The sequence below is a fragment of the Macadamia integrifolia genome, unplaced genomic scaffold (genome assembly GCF_013358625.1).
Source record: "Macadamia integrifolia cultivar HAES 741 unplaced genomic scaffold, SCU_Mint_v3 scaffold2209, whole genome shotgun sequence".
Classification (NCBI taxonomy): domain Eukaryota; kingdom Viridiplantae; phylum Streptophyta; class Magnoliopsida; order Proteales; family Proteaceae; genus Macadamia; species Macadamia integrifolia.
Genome location: NW_024868570.1, coordinates 39,116 through 60,092, shown reverse-complemented (window position 1 = coordinate 60,092; position 20,977 = coordinate 39,116). Strand labels below are relative to the sequence as shown.

The following is a 20,977-nucleotide window of genomic DNA, read 5'->3' as shown; positions in this document are numbered from 1 at the left end:
TAGAGTGCCACGTGGCTTCCAGTCGTTCATTCTTCACCGGTCACCGTCAAATTACAGGAATAATGGCTTCGATGTAATTAAAAAACTTGTCTAAGGATATTTACGTACTTTCAACTCACACTTCAAATACTCCTACGCTTCGAAAGTTCGAATTCAGAACCTTCGGGCGATATTTGCAAAGAGACTAGAGAGAGAGAAAGAGAGAGAAAGAGTCAATAATCTATACTATATAGTATATAATATACCTTGCTTACTACGAGTCTCCCTTCCCATTTCCCTTTATTTACTATTTCTACCGTTTTTTACTATTTCTTTCTACTTTTGCCGACATAAACTCTCACTCTCTCTCATTCTCTCTCTACTTTGAATCTCCTTTCTTCCTTCTTGTGAGTCTTTAATGGAGGAGAAAACCAGAGCTGATTCGTGTTGTCTCAGCTTCTCATTTCAATTTTGTTTCCATGGCAGTCTTGCATGAATGTTGAACTGATAGAGTTTCAAGTATAGAGCTCTGCGGAATAGAATGGGGCTGAACAGAGTTGATTCTGCTACTGCCTTTGCGGTTTACGCCATTTTTGTTACTCTACCTATCGTTCTTGCTGCGACTGATGCATCTGATGGTAATGTGTTACAAATTTCGTAGGATCATGTAGCTTTATCGAGATTTTCATCGATTATTTTACGTATCGTCGAATATTAAGTGGCATTAGTAGAAGGTGGAATCTCAGGGTTCCTGATTGAAAGGAGGTTTATGCGAAAGGAAGTTTGGGAATGAGACACGCTCTGTGGATCTCGGATTTTCCCCTCTTTTTCTAGATCATTTGATGCATTTTCTTGTTTAGTTACTGAGAACTGCTCTTTGATTTGCAGTTCAAGCTCTTCAGGTTTTGTACTCCTCGTTGAACAGTCCTTCTCAGCTTACCGGGTGGAAGTCCAATGGTGGCGATCCATGTGGAGAATCATGGAAAGGAGTAACTTGCGAGGGGTCTGGTGTTGTGGCCGTGTACGTATGCATTCGTGATATGAGTTTGGGTTGATTGGATTTCATTACATCCCTCCACTTCACTATCTTTTCTTATATTTTTGTTTTTAGCTCATTGATGTGATCAATGCTAATCTTTGTTGGCGCTGTGTTACTGCAACAGTGTTGTTCCTGGGTTAGGACTCAGCGGGACCATGGGATACATGCTTTCGGACCTTTTGTCACTTAGAACACTGTGAGCTAATTGATTCTCTGTTTTCTTTCCCCGCATTCTCTAATTGTGAGATTGAAATTTTTTATTTTACCTAAATATTTTCTTATTATTATTATTATTTTTTTAAATTTGTTTCTAGGGATTTGAGCGACAACAATATTCACGATTCCATTCCTTATCAATTACCGCCAAATCTCACAAGCTTGTAATGTTTGATCTACTTCTTTCGGTATTTTATTGCTTATTAGCTGTTATTTCAGAGTTTTGATGTGCTAATGTTTCTTCATTATCAAACGCAGAAATCTTGCAAGTAACAACTTCAGCGGGAATCTTCCTTATTCCATTTCAAACATGATTGCCCTCAATTACTTGTGAGTGAACTGCTTGTGTTGTTATAGTGCTTTGTTCATCTAGTTATATTCACTTAGTTTCAGACTCTTATACAATTGTGGTTCTTTGGTTTAGGAATCTTAGCCACAACTCGATCTCCCAGTCAATGGGAGATATTTTTGCAAAGCTACAGGGGCTCTCGGTCTTGTAAGACATTTGGCTCTTCCACTTGATAATTGAAACTGTATTCATTTTTCCTTTTAAATATTTCTTATGGTAACACTGTTAATTACTCTAGTCCATGGGAAAATGGGGGAGAGGGGTTGGCAACATGGGCAGGAGGGGTGGAAAAGAACTGCTCCTAACCTTTGGCATTTTTTACACTAAGTGACTGCCTTCAGACTCAAGCCTGTGAATGTGTACTAATATTATTATTATTATATTTTCTGCTTCGCCTTAGGCTAGTGTTTATACTTTACAATCCGTCACTAGGTGTCCAGCATGATACGATGACTGCTTCTGGCCCTTGTATTTTAGATCCACATTCCGAGCAGTCTGTTCTGTTGGATGAGACGCCGTCTTCGGAGTGGTATATGCAAGAATCAAAGTAAAGAAACATCCAATGAATTCTGCATCTATCTGACAAAATAGGACCATTTTCGTGTATGTATACTATTACTTTATGGATGTATGATGTGGATGAAATTCAAAACTAAGAAGGCAATATTGTGATAGGCTTACAAGGTGGGGAATCAAAATTGTGTTCCATGAGTTGCTATCCCAGCACTTTACTAGTGGCTTAAGTTTTTCGGGTTAAAACCTGCAATAGAAAGTTTATTCAATAAATTTCCAACGAGTTCAAGATCATGCAATTGATGCAATTGGAGCAAGATTTTATTAGTTGCTAGATGGGGTATGGGTTTTTTACAAACTGTCCAATTTAGCTGGGTCTGTGTACTTCTTGAAATAATTCCTTCTATTTCTTAGACAGCGTCAGATGTTATAACAATTAGAGCTTTCTCTTTGCCAGAGTTTGCTTAAAAAACTTGCAGCCACAATGTTGCTGTGCTATTTTGTTTTTCTCATCTAATTATTCTTTGAATCCTTGTATTCATTCCATTGATATGGTATGAGATGTAGTCTGCTATGCCTGACCCATATTTTTATGACATTTTTTGCCTCCCTAAATATTATGTATAGATTTTAATAAATAATCTTGGTTTTTTGAGTGCTACTTAAGTTTTAAGGTTTTTGTTGTATTCCTTTCCTTTTTATTGTTCCACTGTGTTCATGTATTTCTTTTGACTATTTGTGAATTCAGAGATCTGTCGTTCAATAACTTAAGTGGAGATCTTCCAAATTCTTTCAGTTCGTTGTCCAATCTTTCTACTCTGTGAGTTCTTACTATTTAACCTTTGATAAATCTGGTTTATATAGTTTGCACTTTTCATGACTCTTTTTTTTGGCAGCTATATGCAGAACAATCAGTTGACAGGTTCAGTTAATATTCTTGTAGATCTGCCTCTGACAAATCTGTAAGTTCTTATCGTTTAACTTGGCTTTTAGTTTGTTGCTGCTGTTGACTTCGACATGCTCAATTTCCAACAGAAATATTGCAGACAACCATTTCAGTGGCTGGATTCCTCGGGAGTTAATTTCAATTCCAAATTTTATGTAAGCTATTAACATGCTCTATTGTTTTTATCCTACTTGTTTGTTGATATTGAACTTTTACGTTATTTTTTATTTCACATGCACAACAAAACAGATATGGTGGAAATTCCTTTGATAATGGTCCTGCTCCTCCTCCACCACCATATTCCTCACCTCCTCCTCGTAGGTCACATAATAATAGTAACCATTCTGGGCCAGGTACACCTGCAACCCAGGGCCAATCATCACATCCAGACAGTGGAAACAAGAAGAATGATTTAAACACAGGAACAATTGTGGGAATAATACTTGGTTCAGTATTCGCCGTTCTTTGTCTGCTGCTTGCTATTGTATTTTGCCTTCGAAAAGGTAAAGTTGGGAAGCATGGTAGTGCACGGGCTTCTATTGGCACTCCTTCAGCTGGGACTGATAAAGGTGGGCCCTTTTTTTTAAATTTTTTTTAATTGCGTTGCCAGTTTGTCATGCCTTTGTCTGTTTGTGTGATATGTGTGTTGCTTCTCATTTCTTGAATGTAATCTTTGATATTGACTGTTGGAGGATTTTGTTACTGTAAATTTTGGATGATTATGTAAATGCCAAAATGGCGTGCTACTAATATTAGAATTTAATTAAAAAAAAACAGAATGAAATATCATTTCCTTTTGAATTAGCCATTCCATACATCTAGTACACCGCGCTGTTTGGTCATAATGTAAGTGTCTAAATGGCATGCTACTAATATTAGCATGTAATTCAAACAAGCAGAATGAAATATCATTTCCTTTTAAAATTCAGCAATTCCATATTTCTGGTATCCCTTGCTGTTTGGTCTTAAGCTCATGCAACTTTTTGGAACTTCTTGAATCATAGATTGCATACATATTATGGGTTTGGGGATGTCTACTTGGGACTTTGTGGTGGTGATGTAAACTGTGACAGCATGCACAGAAAACATTTATTTCCTTGTTCTCTTTTGTCATTTTATTTGTAGTTGGGAATCTATTATTGCATTAGCAATTGAACAAGAATGAAAATTTTGTTCTTCACTTACACCACGACGCAGTTTCTGATTACCTGCCGGTCCTTGTTATTGAATTCTGCCGATATTTTTAAATAGAGTGTTCTCTTGATTGATGGTAAAAAGTTGGAATATTGTCCATAATACAGAGAGTTAAAAAATAATTTATATATTTTTAACCTTTATGGTTCATGTGAAGATAATGCAAATTGAGAAGGAAAAGATTCAGGCCTAATTGTCTTATTTATTTCCATGGAGAATTTTTTTTTCTTCTTATATTTGATAAATTTCTGATCAGAATGCAGGATTGTCTAACTGATGTGCTTACAGTTTCTGCATGTTCTAGTTAAGAATTGTTTTAGATGGGTATAGAAATAGATTTGTAGGATTAAGAGCTTAAGGGAGAGAATTGCCTTGGTTTGGAGCATGGATCTGTTGTGGAAGGACTGGAAAGTGAAGTATCTAATCAGGTAGAGACTTTATATTGATTTAAACTGGAACTGGGTGTTGATATTTCAACTTCTTCAAGTTTCATATGGCTATGGGGATCCTGGTCTTAGCCTAAGGTTTGATTGGTGCTTTAGAGGAATGATTCTATTATCTGAATAAGGGAATTGATGGCACATTGACATGCTAAACTAGATATTTTGGCAGTGGGTAATGATGTGTCTGCTAGATGAAGATATTATGGTTCTTTAAGAACTTTCCCCAGGTAACTCTGAGAGCTTCCTCGGTTTGGAGTGGCATTAAACATTGTAGGAAAAAATTAGCGAATTGCTACCACTTTTCTGCTCATGTTAAAGTGATTGTGGGAATTCAGTATTGAAGTGACTTAAGCTATTCCACTGCCACCAACACTTCCAATGCCAACCCAAAGTACCGAATATGACAAATTTTGTGAAAGGAGGCATTAGAGGTGACACATAAATTTCTTTTCCCGCACTTTACTGCATTGAAGAGCAGAGTTTGGGGTGCCAAACTCAATTGTTGCTTTCAGAATCCAGTGAAGATCATTAAGTTGTGTTTATTGGTAATTACCCACGATGGTTTCTGCAAGGCTGCAATATTTATTCAGCTACAACTTTGTTAGTCTATCATTTGTTGGATTTGAAGCCAATACTACATTGTGACTGTTTACTTTGGTCATGGAAATCACAATCAGTAAGCCTTCCTGTGGGTTTGTTAGAGGTGCTAGTAAGTTTGAGGTCAAAGGATCTGGCATTTGTTTATTAAGCATGCACTGATTGGGTGATTCAAGATTTGTGTTGTTGACACTTTGAAGTAGGGAGATGTGAATCATGTGATAAATAAGTGTTGCTTGCAATCTTGTTCTCCATCTTTGCAAATTCTTGAAAAAATTTCCAAATTATTTTGGCCCTTTGAAGCTCATGTTACCTTTGAAGGTTGAATGCTTGGTATGAGTTTATGCAATATCATATTTAGATCAGTATCTTAGAAAGTAGGTTTGATAAATGGTTGAGAATTTTACTGCTGTTCAGTATTTGAGTTGTATTGCTTGAATCAGTATAATGGTAATGAGTTCATGCAATACGATATCACTATATCTAGGAGAAGCCAATCTTTTTTTTTTTTTTGATCCACTGTAGCTGATATAATAAAAGGATCGCTAACTAGTGAGGGCTACTTCTAATCTACTAGATCATTTAAGTCCAGTGATAAGAATTAAGATTCAGTGGTCCTTCTTTAAACTTTGTAGAAATAAACTAAAGCAAGTCTTGTGTCTGACTATGAATCCCCTTCCAATTTTTCTTTTATCAGTTGAATATATATTTGACTGACTGCTGCATTACCTGTAGTTTAAAGAAATAGTGGGATACCTTCCAGGGAAGAAAAGTATACTTGTTTATTTTATGTAACAAATTGACCAGAAATATGGTACAGTTATGATTATGTTATTAAATATTTTGAGCACATTACAATTGCGAGTTGGTAACATACTCAGGTAAGACCTGATTTTCTGGAAAACCGGGCCTGAATGGAAAGGGCCATGGAATAATACCTCTTTCATAGGACCTGCACTGTTGAGACAAGGGTCTGGCTGAGTTGTGGCCCACTAATGCAGTAACCTGTCATTCCCACCATTCAAGCAGTCTGGTGCCTTTGGATTGGTGAAGTTACCAAGGGGACAGGTAACTGCAAAATGAAAATAGTTGTCATCTTTTGGCTGATGTCCATTCTAGTTTAGCACCTGGATTGAAAGCATGGAATGTTCTCTGGCTGTCTCCAATAGATGGTCTGAAGATTGATTGGTTGGAGGATTGACTTATTTGTTGGAAGGACATCTAGTGGGATCCTAGACCTTCTAAAGGTTTAGGTTAGGATTCCAAAAGAACCTAAAACTGCAGGGCACATTATAAAACCAGAAAAAGTGATTGTTTTAAATATCTCAAGATCAACCAGTCTGATGAGTGATATTCCGGTCAAATTACAGTACGGGGATGGGGTTAGATCGTCAAAACCTGGTCCTAACCAAACAGGCAGTTGAAGTTGTGGGACTGTCACAGAATTAGAAGCTATGCCAAATAAAAAATTAGGATCTGATAGGTTAGTAACTAGTTTCAGAAATTACAACCTCATCAGTATAAAAGCATCCTAAGAATAGAAACTGATTTTAGAAACCTGCAGAACTGAAGTAAGGAATTAGAAACAAAGGCTGATCAGAAAATAGTAACTGAAAATATTAGTAACCAATTCAAGAATTTAGAAGGTCAAGCAAAATAATAACAATCTAGAAATTGAGATTGGCAACCTGCTGTAACTGTTAAGAAGTTAGAAAAAAACTGTTGACTCAAGAATAGAAACTCAGAGATGCAGTAGCAGTGGCTGATCGATAGTGGCTGTAGTTTTAGGTCTTCAACTAACTGGAATATCTGAGAACAGCACAGGCAAACAGTAAGGAAACCTGTAAATGCTGTTAGTAAGAACCATTAAGATTTGAGAAGATAACAGATCTCTAGGTGAATGTGAATCTGGAACCAGAATTGAATCAGGTCTGAAAAAGACATCAGTTGAAGAATATTAACTAGATTGCAATAACCAACTAAAGAAAGAGAAGAGAAGAGAAGAAGTGGAAGATATGTTAGGCCTCTCACCTAACTGTGGTGAAGGAATCCCACAAATTCTATCTTTGCATTCCACCAAGGTTTATTAGAGAAGTCCTGAATCCCACAGAACCATGCTCTGTCTCACAGAACTCAGCATGCTCAAGGCTATATTATTTCTCAAATCGTGGGATACTATGATCCTGTACTCCTTTATTATAACCTTGCAGCAATATAAGAAATAGTAGCTCTTCAAGCACAAGCAAGAGAGTTCTAGAGAAAACAAAGTAGAAGGCTTCTATATTACTACATATAAAAACTAACCACTTAAATCCTGTATAGACCTCAAATCCCTCATATTTGGGCTTATAGAATTGGCTCATTGTGCTAGTAAACCCACAAATGCTAAGCCCATGAACCATATAACCCGTAGGGGATTTGAAATTAATTCTAACTTGGCCCAATCTTGAACTTCAGTTTGACCCAAGAAACTGAACCAAACCCAAAACAACAGACACATCTTCTCTTCTTGCTGAAATTCTGCATCGGAGTCAGTTTCCAAGCCTTGTGGTAATGAGTTGGATTGGATGCATGAATCCTCACAGGATGAAGATGGAGTTTAATAAAAATAAACCCATTCCTTCTTAAAATCGAAACAGTATTTTATGTTATTCTGAATAATGAACACTTGTCGTAGCATATGTGCTGTATTCTATGTGAAAATGCTACTTGTTATTTGTAATCTGCATATATTTTCTTTCTTTCTTTTTTTTTAGTGTTTTTTTTTTGGGGGGGGAAGTAACAAAAATTAATTTTATATTGATGAATAAAACGAAGTGTGAAGCCCCAAACAGGCAGGCCATAACAGTCATAACATATGTGCTGTATTCTATGTGAAAATGCTACTTGTTATTTGTAATCTGCATATATTTTCTTTCTTTCTTTTTTTTTAGTGTTTTTTTTTTTGGTGGGTGGGGAAGTAACAAAAATTAGTTCTATATTGATGAATAAAAAGAAGTGTGAAGCCCTAAACAGGCAGGCCATAACAGTTCACCAAGTGGCAATTGCAAGAGAATTACATCAGGGAACTCACACACCCTAGTCTATCATGGGTATGTAATTCCAGAAATCCAAGACAAGCAGTCAGCTCGTTATAGTTTGCTATGTCATTTCAGACCTTGGCTTGGAATCATTTTTATTGTGTAATTTGCATTTTAGACTTATATATTTTGCAAGTTATTTTCCAAATGTTCCTGTCATTAAAAATACAGGTGTAATGGCATGTGTATCTTCACTCCTTAGTTTCACTTTCTCTTCTTGTCCTTATTTTTTTAAATAATTTTAAATGTTATCATGACGCATTCCATATCTTTTACTGTATTCAATTCAGAGATGCAATCTCAAAGAGTCAAAAGTATGGCTGTTGTAACAGATCTGAAACCTTCACCTCCGGAGAAGTTGATGGGTGAGAGAGTACCTGGGAGCAGTGGATCTGGAAAGAGAGCGAAATCTCCTATTACTACTGCTACTTCATATGCAATAGCTTCTCTTCAAACAGCTACAAACAGCTTCAGCCAGGAATGCCTTATTGGTGAAGGTTCCCTTGGCCGTGTTTACAGAGGAGAGTTTCCTAATGGAAAGGTAATTAGAATTTTCTTTCACTGACGTTGAGCTTTGCCTTTGAATCCATTTGTATGTCCTGGAATTGATTGACCAAAAACCATGGCCAGAGCCTGGGATTTTCCATTCTTTGTTGGGGGGGGGAGGGGCGGGGGGGAATATAGATACGTTAGAAAAAGAATAATTTAAAAACCAACTCCTAAATGTGCTCCCAAATTGCAGCTTTTTTAACACAGAAATTGCATTAATGACAGTAAAAAAATAGTAAAACATAATCTCGAATTTGTCTGAAATAGAAAATGAAATCAATAGACATAAATCAATAGCGCATGTTTAACAAATGCATCCAATAAACATAGATCAAAGTCTGGATATATGAAAATTCTTAAATGCATTAGATGATGCATTAAGTGTTGTAATAATGGGTTTTAGGGAAAGTGTCAGTTACCAAAGGACCCTAAGGGGTTTAATGGTCTTTGTAATTTTCTAGAACCTTCTCTCCATTGTTATAAATAAAGAAGGCTGGTGTCTTATTAAACACAAGTCATTACCCCATTCAACATGGTATCAGAGCCTTAGGATCCGAAACCCTAATGGCTCTCCCTCTTCTCCATCTCTTTGCCTCTTTCTCATTTCTCTCTCTCTCTTCCAGTGCCTCCCTCTCTCTCTTCATCTACTTCTCTCTCGTGGTGGGAGCTTCTTAAACCACCAAGAGGGTTTTTAGTCTCCACCCATCCTTCCTCTGGACTCTCAAACTCTCTTCTACAATGATCTGAGAGACCCAGAACATTTTTTTCATCATTTTTTCAGGGTTTTCTCCCTGAGAACTTTTTTTTCATTTCCAGGATTTTTTTTCTTGCTCAATGCTCCGATTGTCTTGATGTTTGTTGCGATTGGTGCCTTTTATCCTTGTAGTGGTATATACCGACCACTTTTTCGTTTGAGGTCTCTGTTCTAGAGCTATCCCCTAAATCGTTTTCTCAGGGTTTTACCCTTTATCAATTTTTGGGTTTCTAGCTTTTTCTGGTTATTTTGGTGCTTTCTCTATCTTCGGCTAGTGTCTCTTCTATTTGCACAGTCCCCTTGAGTAGCAACCATGTCTACCATCTCATCTGCTTCTACTGGCGGAGACACCACAGCTCTTCCTACCTTTCCTCTTTGTGCTATCAAGCTTGATGGCACAAACTACCTTATGTAGTCACACTCGGTCTGCATCTCCATCAAGTCCCGTGACTATTATGGTTACCTCATTGGAACCACGAAGCGTCTGACCACCGGTACTAAGATTGACAAGTGGGAGTGTGCCAACTCTCTGGTTATGACCTTCCTTGTCAATTCCATGTTGCCACAACTTTTGTGTGACTATTTCCTTTTTGACTCCGCTGCGAAGATCTGGAAGTCTATCCAGGATATCTATTCCCAGGCAGGGAATGATGCTCAAGTCTCTGAGTTTCTCCAGAAGGCTTGTGATCTGAGGCAGAGAGGACTCTCTGTCATAGTACTACTATGAGTTGTGGTCACTGTGGACTGAGTTGAATTTCTATGAGTATACTCCTTCCACCACTAAAGATGTCACCAAGTTTCAGAAGGAAGGTCTGAATATGGAGTTTGATCAGTTGCGGTCCCAGGTTTTGAATCGTGACCCCTTTCTTACCTTAGATCAAGCCTATGCTGTGATCCAACTTGAGGACAGTCGATGTACCACTATGCTTCCATAGCAAGCTGCCACTCCTACTGAGAGATCTGCACTTGTTTCTTGCACTCAGTCCCTTAGTGCAGCCCCATAGTCTGGTGGCTCTTCTACTAGAACTCCAATGAAGTGCGATTACTGTGGGAAGGAGCGTCACACCAAGGAGCATTGCTAGAAGTTTCATGGTCGTCCTACTGATACATCTAGAAAAGGGCGAGGGAAGGGTTGTGCCAGTACTTCTGGGCAGGCCAACCATACTAAGAGCCCCGACTCTGAATCTGCTCGTAGCTCCTCAATAGCCTCACTATCATTTGATGAGCTTACTGCCCTCCGGCTCCTTTTGACACGTCTAAACTCCTACTCCTACCACTGTGAGCTCTGCTTATTCCACCCCTTCTGGGTCAGGTATCTCCTTTTGTGGCCGTACTAGGTCTGTCCCTTCTACCCCTTAGATTATAGACGCTGGGGCTTTTGATCATATGATAGGCCGCTTGTCTCTTTTTTCACAGTACATTACTTGTCCTGATAATGGTAAGGTCAAATTGGCTGATGAGACTTATTCCACTATTCTGGGGAAGGGCTTAGTAGTCTTACTTCCAGTCTTAATTGCAAAATCACCTTTTTCCTGTCTCATTGTGTTTTTCAGGATCTGGTGATAGGGGCAACGATTGGCTCTGGTAGAGTACATAGTGGTCTGTATCTGCTTGATGATGACTCGGCATTGGTTTTTGGTCAGGTTCTTTAGACATCTTCTACGTCACTTCCCATCTCTGAGTTATTGTAGTGACATCGTCGGTTGAGACATCCCCCTTTGGGAACTTTGGCTAGAGTTTTTCCTTTAAAAATTGTAATTCGAGTCAGTTTTTTTGTGAGGCATGTGTTTTGGCCAAACAAACTCGAATCACTTATTCTGTTTTTGGAAATAAAAGTGCCACTCCTTTTTCATTGATACATTCTGATATTTGGGGTCCATCCCGTTATGTGTCTATCAATGGTTATCGGTGGTTTGTCTTTTTTATTGATTGTTATTCTCGAACTACTTGAGTTTATATGATGCGAACCAAGGGCGAGATCTTCTATTGTTTTCAGCAGTTTCACCGCATGGTTCAGACTCAGTTCGGTGCTACCATTAAGATCCTTCGAAGCGACAATGGCATGGAATATTTTGAAGGGTCCTTTCAAGCTTACCTTTCCGATCATGGGATGATTCATCAGACTAGTTGTGTGGATACTCCGGCTCAGAATGGGGTTGCTGAGCGGAAGAATCGCCACCCTTTGTGACGTAGCACGTTCTCTTATGTTTGAGATGCATGTTCCTCCCCAGTGCTGGAGCAATGAAATTCTCATTGTTGCCTTTCTTATCAACCGAATACCTTCTTGGGTCCATGCCTTCTACTCCTCTTTGGATCTTCTCCAAGGTTCCGTTGCTTTTCCTATTCCTCTGAAGGTATTCGGTAGTGTTTGCTATGCTCGCGATCATCATTCTCATGGAAAGTTTGATCCTCGTGGTCTCTGATGCATTTTTCTAGGGTATGCTCTTACTCAGAAAGGCTATCAGTATTTTCATCCTCCTACTTGGCGTTGGTTTGTGACTATGGATGTTGTCTTTCATGAATCTGTGTCATACTACACTGTGACACCTCTTCAGGGAGAGTCTCCTTCCATTGTGAAAGAATGCCGCCGTCTCTTGAAATTGCTGTCCCTACTAGTATCCCATATTTCAGGGGGAGAGTGACACTCCTTCTACTGTGCCTTGACTAGAGATACATGTATATAGTTGTAGAAAGCAGACTCAGATCACTACACATCCAACATCTATCCTACCATGCCAGTCGTCTCCTCTCGAGCTTGATCTTGTCCTCTTGGACCTTGGTAATTCTCCTTTTCCTTCTGTTGATCAGTCTCTTGAGTTGCCTTTTGCTGTTTGTAAAGGCATTATGTCTTGTAATTTACATTCTATTGCTAAAATTGTTTCTTATGACTCACTCTCTCGTTCCTACTATAGTTTTGTGTCTTCTCTTTCCTCTGTGTCCATTTCTCATACTTGGCAGGAAGCGAGTGCAGACTCACAATGGCAGGCAGCTATGGTTGAAGAGATGCAGGCTTTGAAGAAGAATGACACTTGGGATCTGGTGCGTCTTCCCTCACAAAAGAAGACAGCTCGGTGCAAATGGGTCTTCACAGTAAAACAGAAGGTTGATGCTACACTGGATTGGTACAAGGCCAGACTTGTTGCCAAAGGCTTCACACAGACTTATGGGATTGACTACCAGGAGACTTTTGCTCCAATTGCTAAGATGAACACAATTCGTGTTATCTTGGCTTGTGCCATCAATTTAGATTGGGATCTCTAGCAGTTAGATATGAAGAATGCCTTCCTTCATGGGGAACTTGAGGAGGAAGTGTATATGGACATTCCTCCTGGGTACACTTGCTCCAAAACCCAAGGGAATGTATGCAAGCTGAAGCGTGCTCTGTATGGGCTGAAGCAATCCCCTCGTGCTTGATTCGGACGTTTCATAAGGCTATGGTTGCTACAGGTTACTCTCAAAGCAATGCCGACCACGTTCTGTTCATCAAAAGATTTGGTGGGAAGATTGCTATCCTAATAGTCTATATAGATGATATTGTTGTTACTGGTGATGATCTGGCAGAAATCTCTAGCCTTAAGAGATATTTGAGTGAGGAATACGAGATTAAAGACCTAGGACAATTTCGTTACTTCCTCGGCATTAAAGTTGTCAGGTCTTCTCATGGGATCTACTTGTCTCAGCGGAAGTATGTGCTTGATCTTCTCTCTGAGACAGGCATGTTGGGGTGTAAGCTGGCAGACACTTCTATTGAAGCTAATGGTCACCTGAGTAGCTAGGAAGGTGATCCAATAGATAAGGGGAGATATCAGAGATTAGTGGGGTGATTGATCTATTTCTCTCAGACACGCTCTGACATAGCATTTGCCGTCAGCCTGGTTACTCAATACATGCATGATCCCTACTCGACTCACATGGAAGTTGTGCTGTGTATTCTCCGGTACCTTAGGATGAAGGCTTTCACTGATGCGGATTGGGCAAGTTCCCCTGATGACTGCAGGTCTATTACTGGTTATTGCACCTTTATTGGTGGTAACCTTGTTACATGGCGTAGCAAGAAGCAAGCCGTGGTTGCCTGTTCAAGTGCTGAAGCAGAGTTCCATGCTATGGCACATGGCATTTGTGAGCTCCTATGGCTTCATGGTCTTCTCGCTGATTTGGCTGTTCCTGCTACCCTTCTTATGAAGCTCTTTTGTGATAGCAAATTTGCCATTAGCATTGTTCACAACCCTGTCCGGCATGATCGAACCAAGCATGTGGAGATCGATTGACACTTCATCAAAAAGAAGCTGGATATGGGCCTTATCATTGTGCCTTTTGTTCCCAGTAATGAATGACTGGCTGATGTATTTACTAAAGGTCTTAGTAGTAAGATGTTTCATCCTATTATTTGCAAGTTGGGCATATGTGATATCTATTCACCAATTTGATGGGGAGTGTTGTAATAATGGGTTTTATGGGTTTTAGGGAAAGTGTCAGTTACCAAACGGACCCTAAGGGGTTTAATGGTCTTTGTAATTCTCTAGAACCTTCTCTCCATTGTTATAAATAAAGAGGGCTGGTGTCATATTAGACACAAGTCATTACTCCATTCAACATTAACCTAGTTTGGAATTAATCCATATTTCAGGAAAACCGCGTGGCTATGAAGAAAACTAGTTCAAATCCTATAAAAAGAATGACCAACTAATTAAGAAAAAATTAGGTGGTGACGAGCAAAACTACATTAAACTTTATTTAAAAAAAAAGAAAAAAAAAAAAAAAAAAGAGAATGTTTGAAAAAAAAAACTCACATTTTTCAAAGAGTTATAGAGTTATAGGTGAACTGTATATACATTACCATTCACATATCACCATTAAGAACTATCACCACCAAGCACTTTTGCCTTATCCACAATCCCTTTTCTTTTAGGCTCCATTCATTTCAATGTAAATGCCCAAAAGTAGAATTAAGTGGGGAAACATTATTATAAATATTTTGGGCATAAAATAGTGGGTCCCGCTGTGAAACTTTTAAGTCCCTTCATTTTACTTTTGATGGAAAAAACTCTGACCAGATATATTATGGTTTTTTTTTCCCGATTTCCGAAAGGAAAAATCTATTTGTAACTAAGGTTGTTACAACAATTCGTTGTAACCACCTAACAATATTTTACTTCCCCCTTTTTTCCCCTTAACCATCTCTCTCTCGTAAGCGGATTTTTTATTTTGGTAATTTCCCCTTCTCCCTCTTCCTCTTGGGCTTGGGCTCTCCTCCCTCACTCTCCAAGTCCAGAGGTCATCACTCAAGGCCCAGTACATGTGCAGTGGGTTCGGATTTAGACAGTTGTGTAAAAAAGATTTAAGAATATGAGAGTGGTTTCTGGGTTAGAATGGGCAAATGGTGGTGCTGTTTTGTTTTCTTCTGGTGTTCTGCTCATTTGTGCTTTAGTACACATTTGGGATGTTTGGACACCCGTTTTTGGAAAATCTTTCACACATTTGTAAGCAGGAGACCACATGGATGAAGACCTATTCCTGCTGCAAGATCTCCACCCCCAAGTCCATGTTGGCCTCCCTCACCAGCATCGACGTTTTGATGTTGTTGCTCCATCGGATGTCTGAGGAGATCCACCTCTCCGATCGCTTGATTGGGATGGACTTGTAGACATACAACTCGAGAGTGCGTGTCTGCCAGTTCCAGAGGAAATACAGGTTGTTTTGTTGAATAGCTTACCTGGTTCATGCAGATGGAAGTTGGAGTCAGAGGAAGAAACTGAAAATAATACAAGCAGCACTTGAGAATCGAAGGGAGTTGCGAGAACAGGAACATGGAGGAAGCTGTTGCGAACAATTTATGATCTAACCTAATGACAACCAATCACCCATAATAAATCAATTCAAATTAAAAATTAGTTATTAAATTGGTTTTGATGGACACATAAATACAACAGTTCACTGCTTGAGTTGTTGCAATTGCTGGATCAACTAACTTGAGTTTTGGAGATTGGGTCAAAGAAAGGGGGGGCTTGGTGCCATATTTTAAGTTTGATATCTATCCCAAACTTAGCCACCATCTCTGCACCCTCTGCCATCTTTCCCCCACCCCAACCCCCACCCCCACAGAATATAAGAAAAAGGTTAACCTGCTTTCCTGTTGAGCTGATTATATTTCATTATTACTCCACTGTCACTACTACTACTAAACGTTTTTTTTTTTATATTGAACTTACATTGTTCCCTTCTTTTTCTGACCATGATCTGGTTTTGGTGACGATGATATCCGGACTAATATATATCTGTCAACTAGGTTCTAGCCATAAAGAAGATCGACAATGCAGCATTGTCATTGCAGGAGGAAGATAATTTTCCTGAAGCTGTTTTGAACATGTCACGCCTAAGGCACCAGAATATCACAACTCTTGTGGGGTATTGTGCAGAGCATGGTCAGCGCCTTCTTGTTTATGAATATATTGGAAATGGGACTTTGCACGATATGTTGCACTTTTCTGAAGATAGCAGTAAGACGCTTTCGTGGAATGGTCGTGTTAGGGTAGCACTTGGTACTGCTAGGGCTCTAGAGTAAGTTTATCTTTGTGTTTGATTGATGAGATTTTTTTTTCCTATTTAAATCAATTTGCAAATATTGACCCTTGTAATTCTCTGCTAGGTACTTGCATGAAGTTTGCTTACCTTCTGTTGTGCATAGAAATCTCAAGTCTGCAAATATTTTGCTTGATGAAGAGCTTAACCCCCATTTGTCTGACTGTGGACTGGCAGCATTAACACCAAACACTGAGCGGCAGGTAATACAAATGGTGCTAGACCTTGTTGTCCATGGCTGAGAGATGCTTTGTTCCATCAGTACCATGTTCTCCACCTACCTACGTGTACCTCTGCACCGTTGGATAAGTGTGGTACAAAGATTGTCTGGTTGGATAATATTTCCTCTCTAGGAAGAAACTTAGATGATCTGAACTAAAAAAATGTGCTAGTGTTGAACTTATCCAGCCACAGGGGTTTCAAGTTTTCCTTTTAGTATATGAAAATCCAAATTTCTCTCCAAATAAGCAGCTTTGATGGGTCATTGGTGCAAATAAATGAAAAGTTTGGGAGTTTCAGCATGATATGGTAGGTTGCTTCTCCAGTAATTATAATTTATTAGTTGAACCATTAGAAGATGATGTTTTCAACTGAGTATTTTTTGCATCAAGGATGGCAGAGTTGTGACTTGTGACTACCCCCTTCTTACATTGCAAGTTATCAAGTCTATCTGGAAACAGTCTCTCTCTTAGTGCTTCTTGGCCATTCCGAGAGTTCTTAGAACCCTTACCATGTTGGTTAGTTTGATTCTTCCTGTTGTGAGGGAAGTTTTGTTTTGGAGAATGATTCTTATTCCCATATGTTGGCTTGTCTGGAAGAGGTTAGCCACATTGCCAATGATGAACTATGAGCGTGGAGAGAGGTTGGTAGAAAGAATAAAACACCTCTTCTATCAGACCTCAGTCTGCAATGAGTCCGAGAGAGACATTCTTTGACCACTGGAATTTAATACTTTCTAGGGGGGGGGGGTTGTGTAAATAAAATCTGCATCTGTTTTCATTTTCTTTAGAGGTGGGTTTTTTTACGAAGAGTTGTTGCTCTATTCTAAAATTCGTCATTATGCATTTATCAGATTTCAACTCAGATGATTGGTTCCTTCGGGTATAGTGCTCCAGAATTTGCAATGTCTGGAATTTACACTGTCAAAAGTGATGTGTATAGCTTTGGAGTAGTGATGTTAGAGCTTTTGACAGGTCGGAAGCCACTGGACAGGTAAATGCAGTGCTGAAGGTCATCGACTTTATTTGTTTGCTCGCCTGGATTCTTCCACGTATCCCTTGATAGTGGGGGGTCTCTATCTGCTCTCTTATTTTTCTTTCTTGATTGTTTGTTTTCTCAGTTCAAGGGTAAGATCGGAACAGTCTCTTGTCAGATGGGCTACTCCTCAACTTCATGACATTGATGCCTTGGCAAAAATGGTTGACCCAGTGCTAAATGGCATGTATCCCGCAAAATCTCTCTCACGTTTTGCTGACATTATTGCCTTGTGCGTTCAGGTATGCTTTTTTTTTAAATGATTTGAGTGAAGACTTTTCATTCTCAAGGTATGCTTGTGTATAGACATTTTCCATTTGATATTTATGAATGGGAGATGGTCTGCTTTCGGTCCCTACCAAATTTGCATGCTATTAAGTAATCCTATTTCATTCATTTCTTGTTTCCATCAATGAGTAGCAGATTAATCCCTCAGTTCTGTAGTCCGAGGCAGATTTGGTTGAGGCATATATTATATCTGTTCTATCCGTGCATGTGTACACAGTTCTGTCCTGCCTACACATGAGGCCCTGAGGGGGTGTGTTGGGTGAATAGTCCTACATCGGTTACCCCTCAATTCTTCCGTCGTCTTTGCGAGGTGCTTCAATATTTACTGACAATACATGACGACTTTAGATGTCAGAACTGTGACCCTTTTACATTATGCCTTCATCTCTCAAAAAATGGTTCTAGTCTTATGTGAGCCATGGACTGAAAATAAAGTATCAAGTTCCTTGGGTGTCTTAGGCTGTGTTGGTTTTGGAAGAAAAAGTTATGTGGTTAATAACTAGAACTTAGGCTGTGTTTGATTTGTATTGAGCATTGCAGCATCTCCATGGTAAGAATGTTGTATTAGGATTGTGCATGCAAACATCCAGTCACACAATTGCATTACTGTGGACATTGATATACTTTCATTTGTTAATCCTTCCCCTATTGTTATTTATTCAAGCTTCAAACCTTGAGTTATTTTTATTTCTAATGGTGTTTTGAGTCAAGGTTCTAATGCTTAATACTGGTTTCCATCTGGTTTTTGTAGCCAGAGCCAGAGTTCCGGCCTCCCATGTCAGAAGTTGTACAAGCACTGGTTAGGTTAATGCAACGAGCAAGTGTGGTTAAGAGAAGGTCTAGTGATGAATCAGGGTTTATGCACAGAATGCCAGATTATGAGGCCGTTGAGATGTCATTTTAGTTATATTGGGAATGAAGTATTACCATGTTACAGTAAACATCTGGAATCATGAATATGAGAATGCAAAGAAAGTGCAGATGCAATTGAACACAGGCAGAACATAGTCAAGGCATGGAAGGGGAGGAAGCTCTATTCCAAGCTGCAAACGAAGGTGTATATTTAAGTTCCTTTCCTCTCTCTCTCTCTCCCCTTTGGGCGGGGTATTCTCTGGATTTGCAGCAAACGAGGAGATTATTTGTTTGATTCAAGCATAGACAGTTGAATAATGGAGATCGAGGTGGATTTATAGCGAGTGTTTGTGCCATGGTCATGGCTCAGAACATTCCTTAACTAGGGAATCCTATTCACCATTTTTCTTCCCAATGCTTGTAAAGCTATTGATCACAATTAAACGGCTTCTCAATCAACTGGAAGAAAGATTCATTGGCATATTTATACGGTTGATGTTGGAGGCTTGTGAGCGGGTGCAGGCCTGGGGAAGAACTTCATCTACTTTTGCATACATAGAGCGTTAGGTCAGTTTAAGTTTTTCCCTTGTTCTCTTAATTTGTTTTACTCGGACATGGGAGTTGTTAATCTGTAGTTTTTCGAGTCATTTGCAAATTTTACAATAGAAGAGTAAACAACAAATCTAATAATCTGTACGTTCACAGCCAATTGAGGAGCTTTTTCTCATTGGGATTATCCTCAAGATAAGTTAAGCTGAATTAAGATTAAGGTTATTTTTAACACCCCACCCTCAGGCCCCACACCCAAAATAAAGATGGACCAAGCCACTGTTGAATGCAAGCAAAATGAACATGACTAGGGCCTAACAATTGGCCTTCTTCAATAAGCGAACAAGAAGCATCAAAGATTTCGGATAGGATCCACGGGCTTTGGGATAGCAAGCACTAGCTCCCAGTGGGACTTCATAAGAAGGGGTCAAGGATGAAATACTGGATAATGAGAGAGATGTAGTACTCACCATGGAGCTTCCTTCGGAGCCCAGGAAAGGTCTCGAAAAAAAAAAAAAAAAAAAAAAACTCAGATTGTGTTTGGCGTGCAGCCTCCAAATGGATGATTGGTCTAGATAACAGAATGTATTCTGGATCCAGAATCTATTTCAAGAATGCATTTCTAACAGAGTCTAAGAGTGGCAATGGGGTGGATTTAGCAAAGCGTTTTGGGTTAGGGTACAGATAGCAATGACTATATTTATAACTGGCTAAAGTAACATCCACAGGGATTAAAAAGAATGATAGTTCTGAATTCGACCTTTCGACCCTTGGGGCAATCAGTACAAGGTTCTCATGGAGTCATGGGCCTTGTGTTTTCCTGGTCAACAAAAGTTGCAGGGTCTTACATGGGCCCAATGTTTGCCTAATCTACCTGAAGTGTAAGCCCTGATTCTTCCACATCCAAGAAACATGAAAAAAGGAAGAAGGTTTTCTGAACAAGTGGGACAGCGTACACTCTCTCATAGATATTTATCTATCCATTTTTGTTCTCTTCAAAAAAATTAATTGAAAAACCCATGTGTGGAATTGTAGGCTACTTCGCTTGCTGAGCGAGGGAGATCACTTTCTTGGAGAAAAAAAAAAGTACTCCATGCACCATACTCTATAATACATAACAAAAAATAGGAAATGCAGCTCTTATGCATGTGCAAGGTCAATAGGAGTGCATGAGAAAGTATCACCATAGGTATTATTTTTCATTTCATGGGGGTGGGTTTGTCATTTTACCTTCTCCCCATTTGTCTGGGCATAGGGGTCACACTACTCCCTCACAGAAACCATTTTCCATACACATATGCTAGTTTTGAGATTGGCCATACTGCTCATGCGATCACCTGATCATACAAGTCACCATCTAACATCTGTCCCATGTTTTTCCATTACAAGGGTGAGGAGAGGTATATTTGAAAGCAAAAATGATAGCTATTGGATGCTGACTCATACAAGCAAATGATCATACGAGCAATTGATCCTTTCTCCTAGTTCTTTGGGCGTTAAAAGAGCATATAGTCTCTTTAACTCTATGCTGGAGCCTAGCCTAATTAGTACGTTGTAACTGGGTTTCATTACAAGTCTAGTAACCAGACTATTTCGATGGGCTTAAGTGTTAGGAGAAATGTATAGAAACTGAAACCTATTAATGATGCAAAAAACACAATATAACAGGAAAAAAAAAATCATGTAACCGCAATGCAAAGATATACGTGGTTTGGTGAGATTCTTACATCCACGATGAAATGAGAGTAATTTTCATTAGAATGTAAAAAATGGTTACGAACGCTCATACTCATGCT

General features: G+C 39.1%; 1 protein-coding gene across 3 annotated transcripts; it reads left to right on the top strand.

The window, feature by feature from the left end:
• The first annotated feature begins 288 nt into the window (after positions 1–288).
• Positions 289–19,391, top strand: LOC122066059 (protein STRUBBELIG-RECEPTOR FAMILY 8-like). Of its 3 annotated transcripts, XM_042629884.1 has the most exons (17): positions 289–617; positions 868–1,000; positions 1,143–1,214; positions 1,333–1,398; positions 1,493–1,564; positions 1,659–1,730; positions 2,845–2,916; positions 2,993–3,058; positions 3,132–3,197; positions 3,292–3,317; positions 3,396–3,611; positions 8,647–8,897; positions 15,946–16,217; positions 16,306–16,441; positions 17,311–17,450; positions 17,578–17,734; positions 18,532–19,391. In XM_042629884.1, exons 1-17 carry the CDS (start codon positions 521–523, stop codon positions 18,682–18,684), a joined length of 2,067 nt encoding a protein of 688 aa, XP_042485818.1. In that variant the 5' UTR covers positions 289–520; the 3' UTR covers positions 18,685–19,391. The 3 variants fall into 3 exon arrangements, with proteins under 3 accessions (XP_042485818.1, XP_042485817.1, XP_042485816.1); XM_042629883.1 differs by having other exon boundaries at positions 3,292–3,611; positions 8,689–8,897; XM_042629882.1 differs by having other exon boundaries at positions 291–617; positions 3,292–3,611.
• The last annotated feature ends 1,586 nt before the right edge of the window (positions 19,392–20,977 follow it).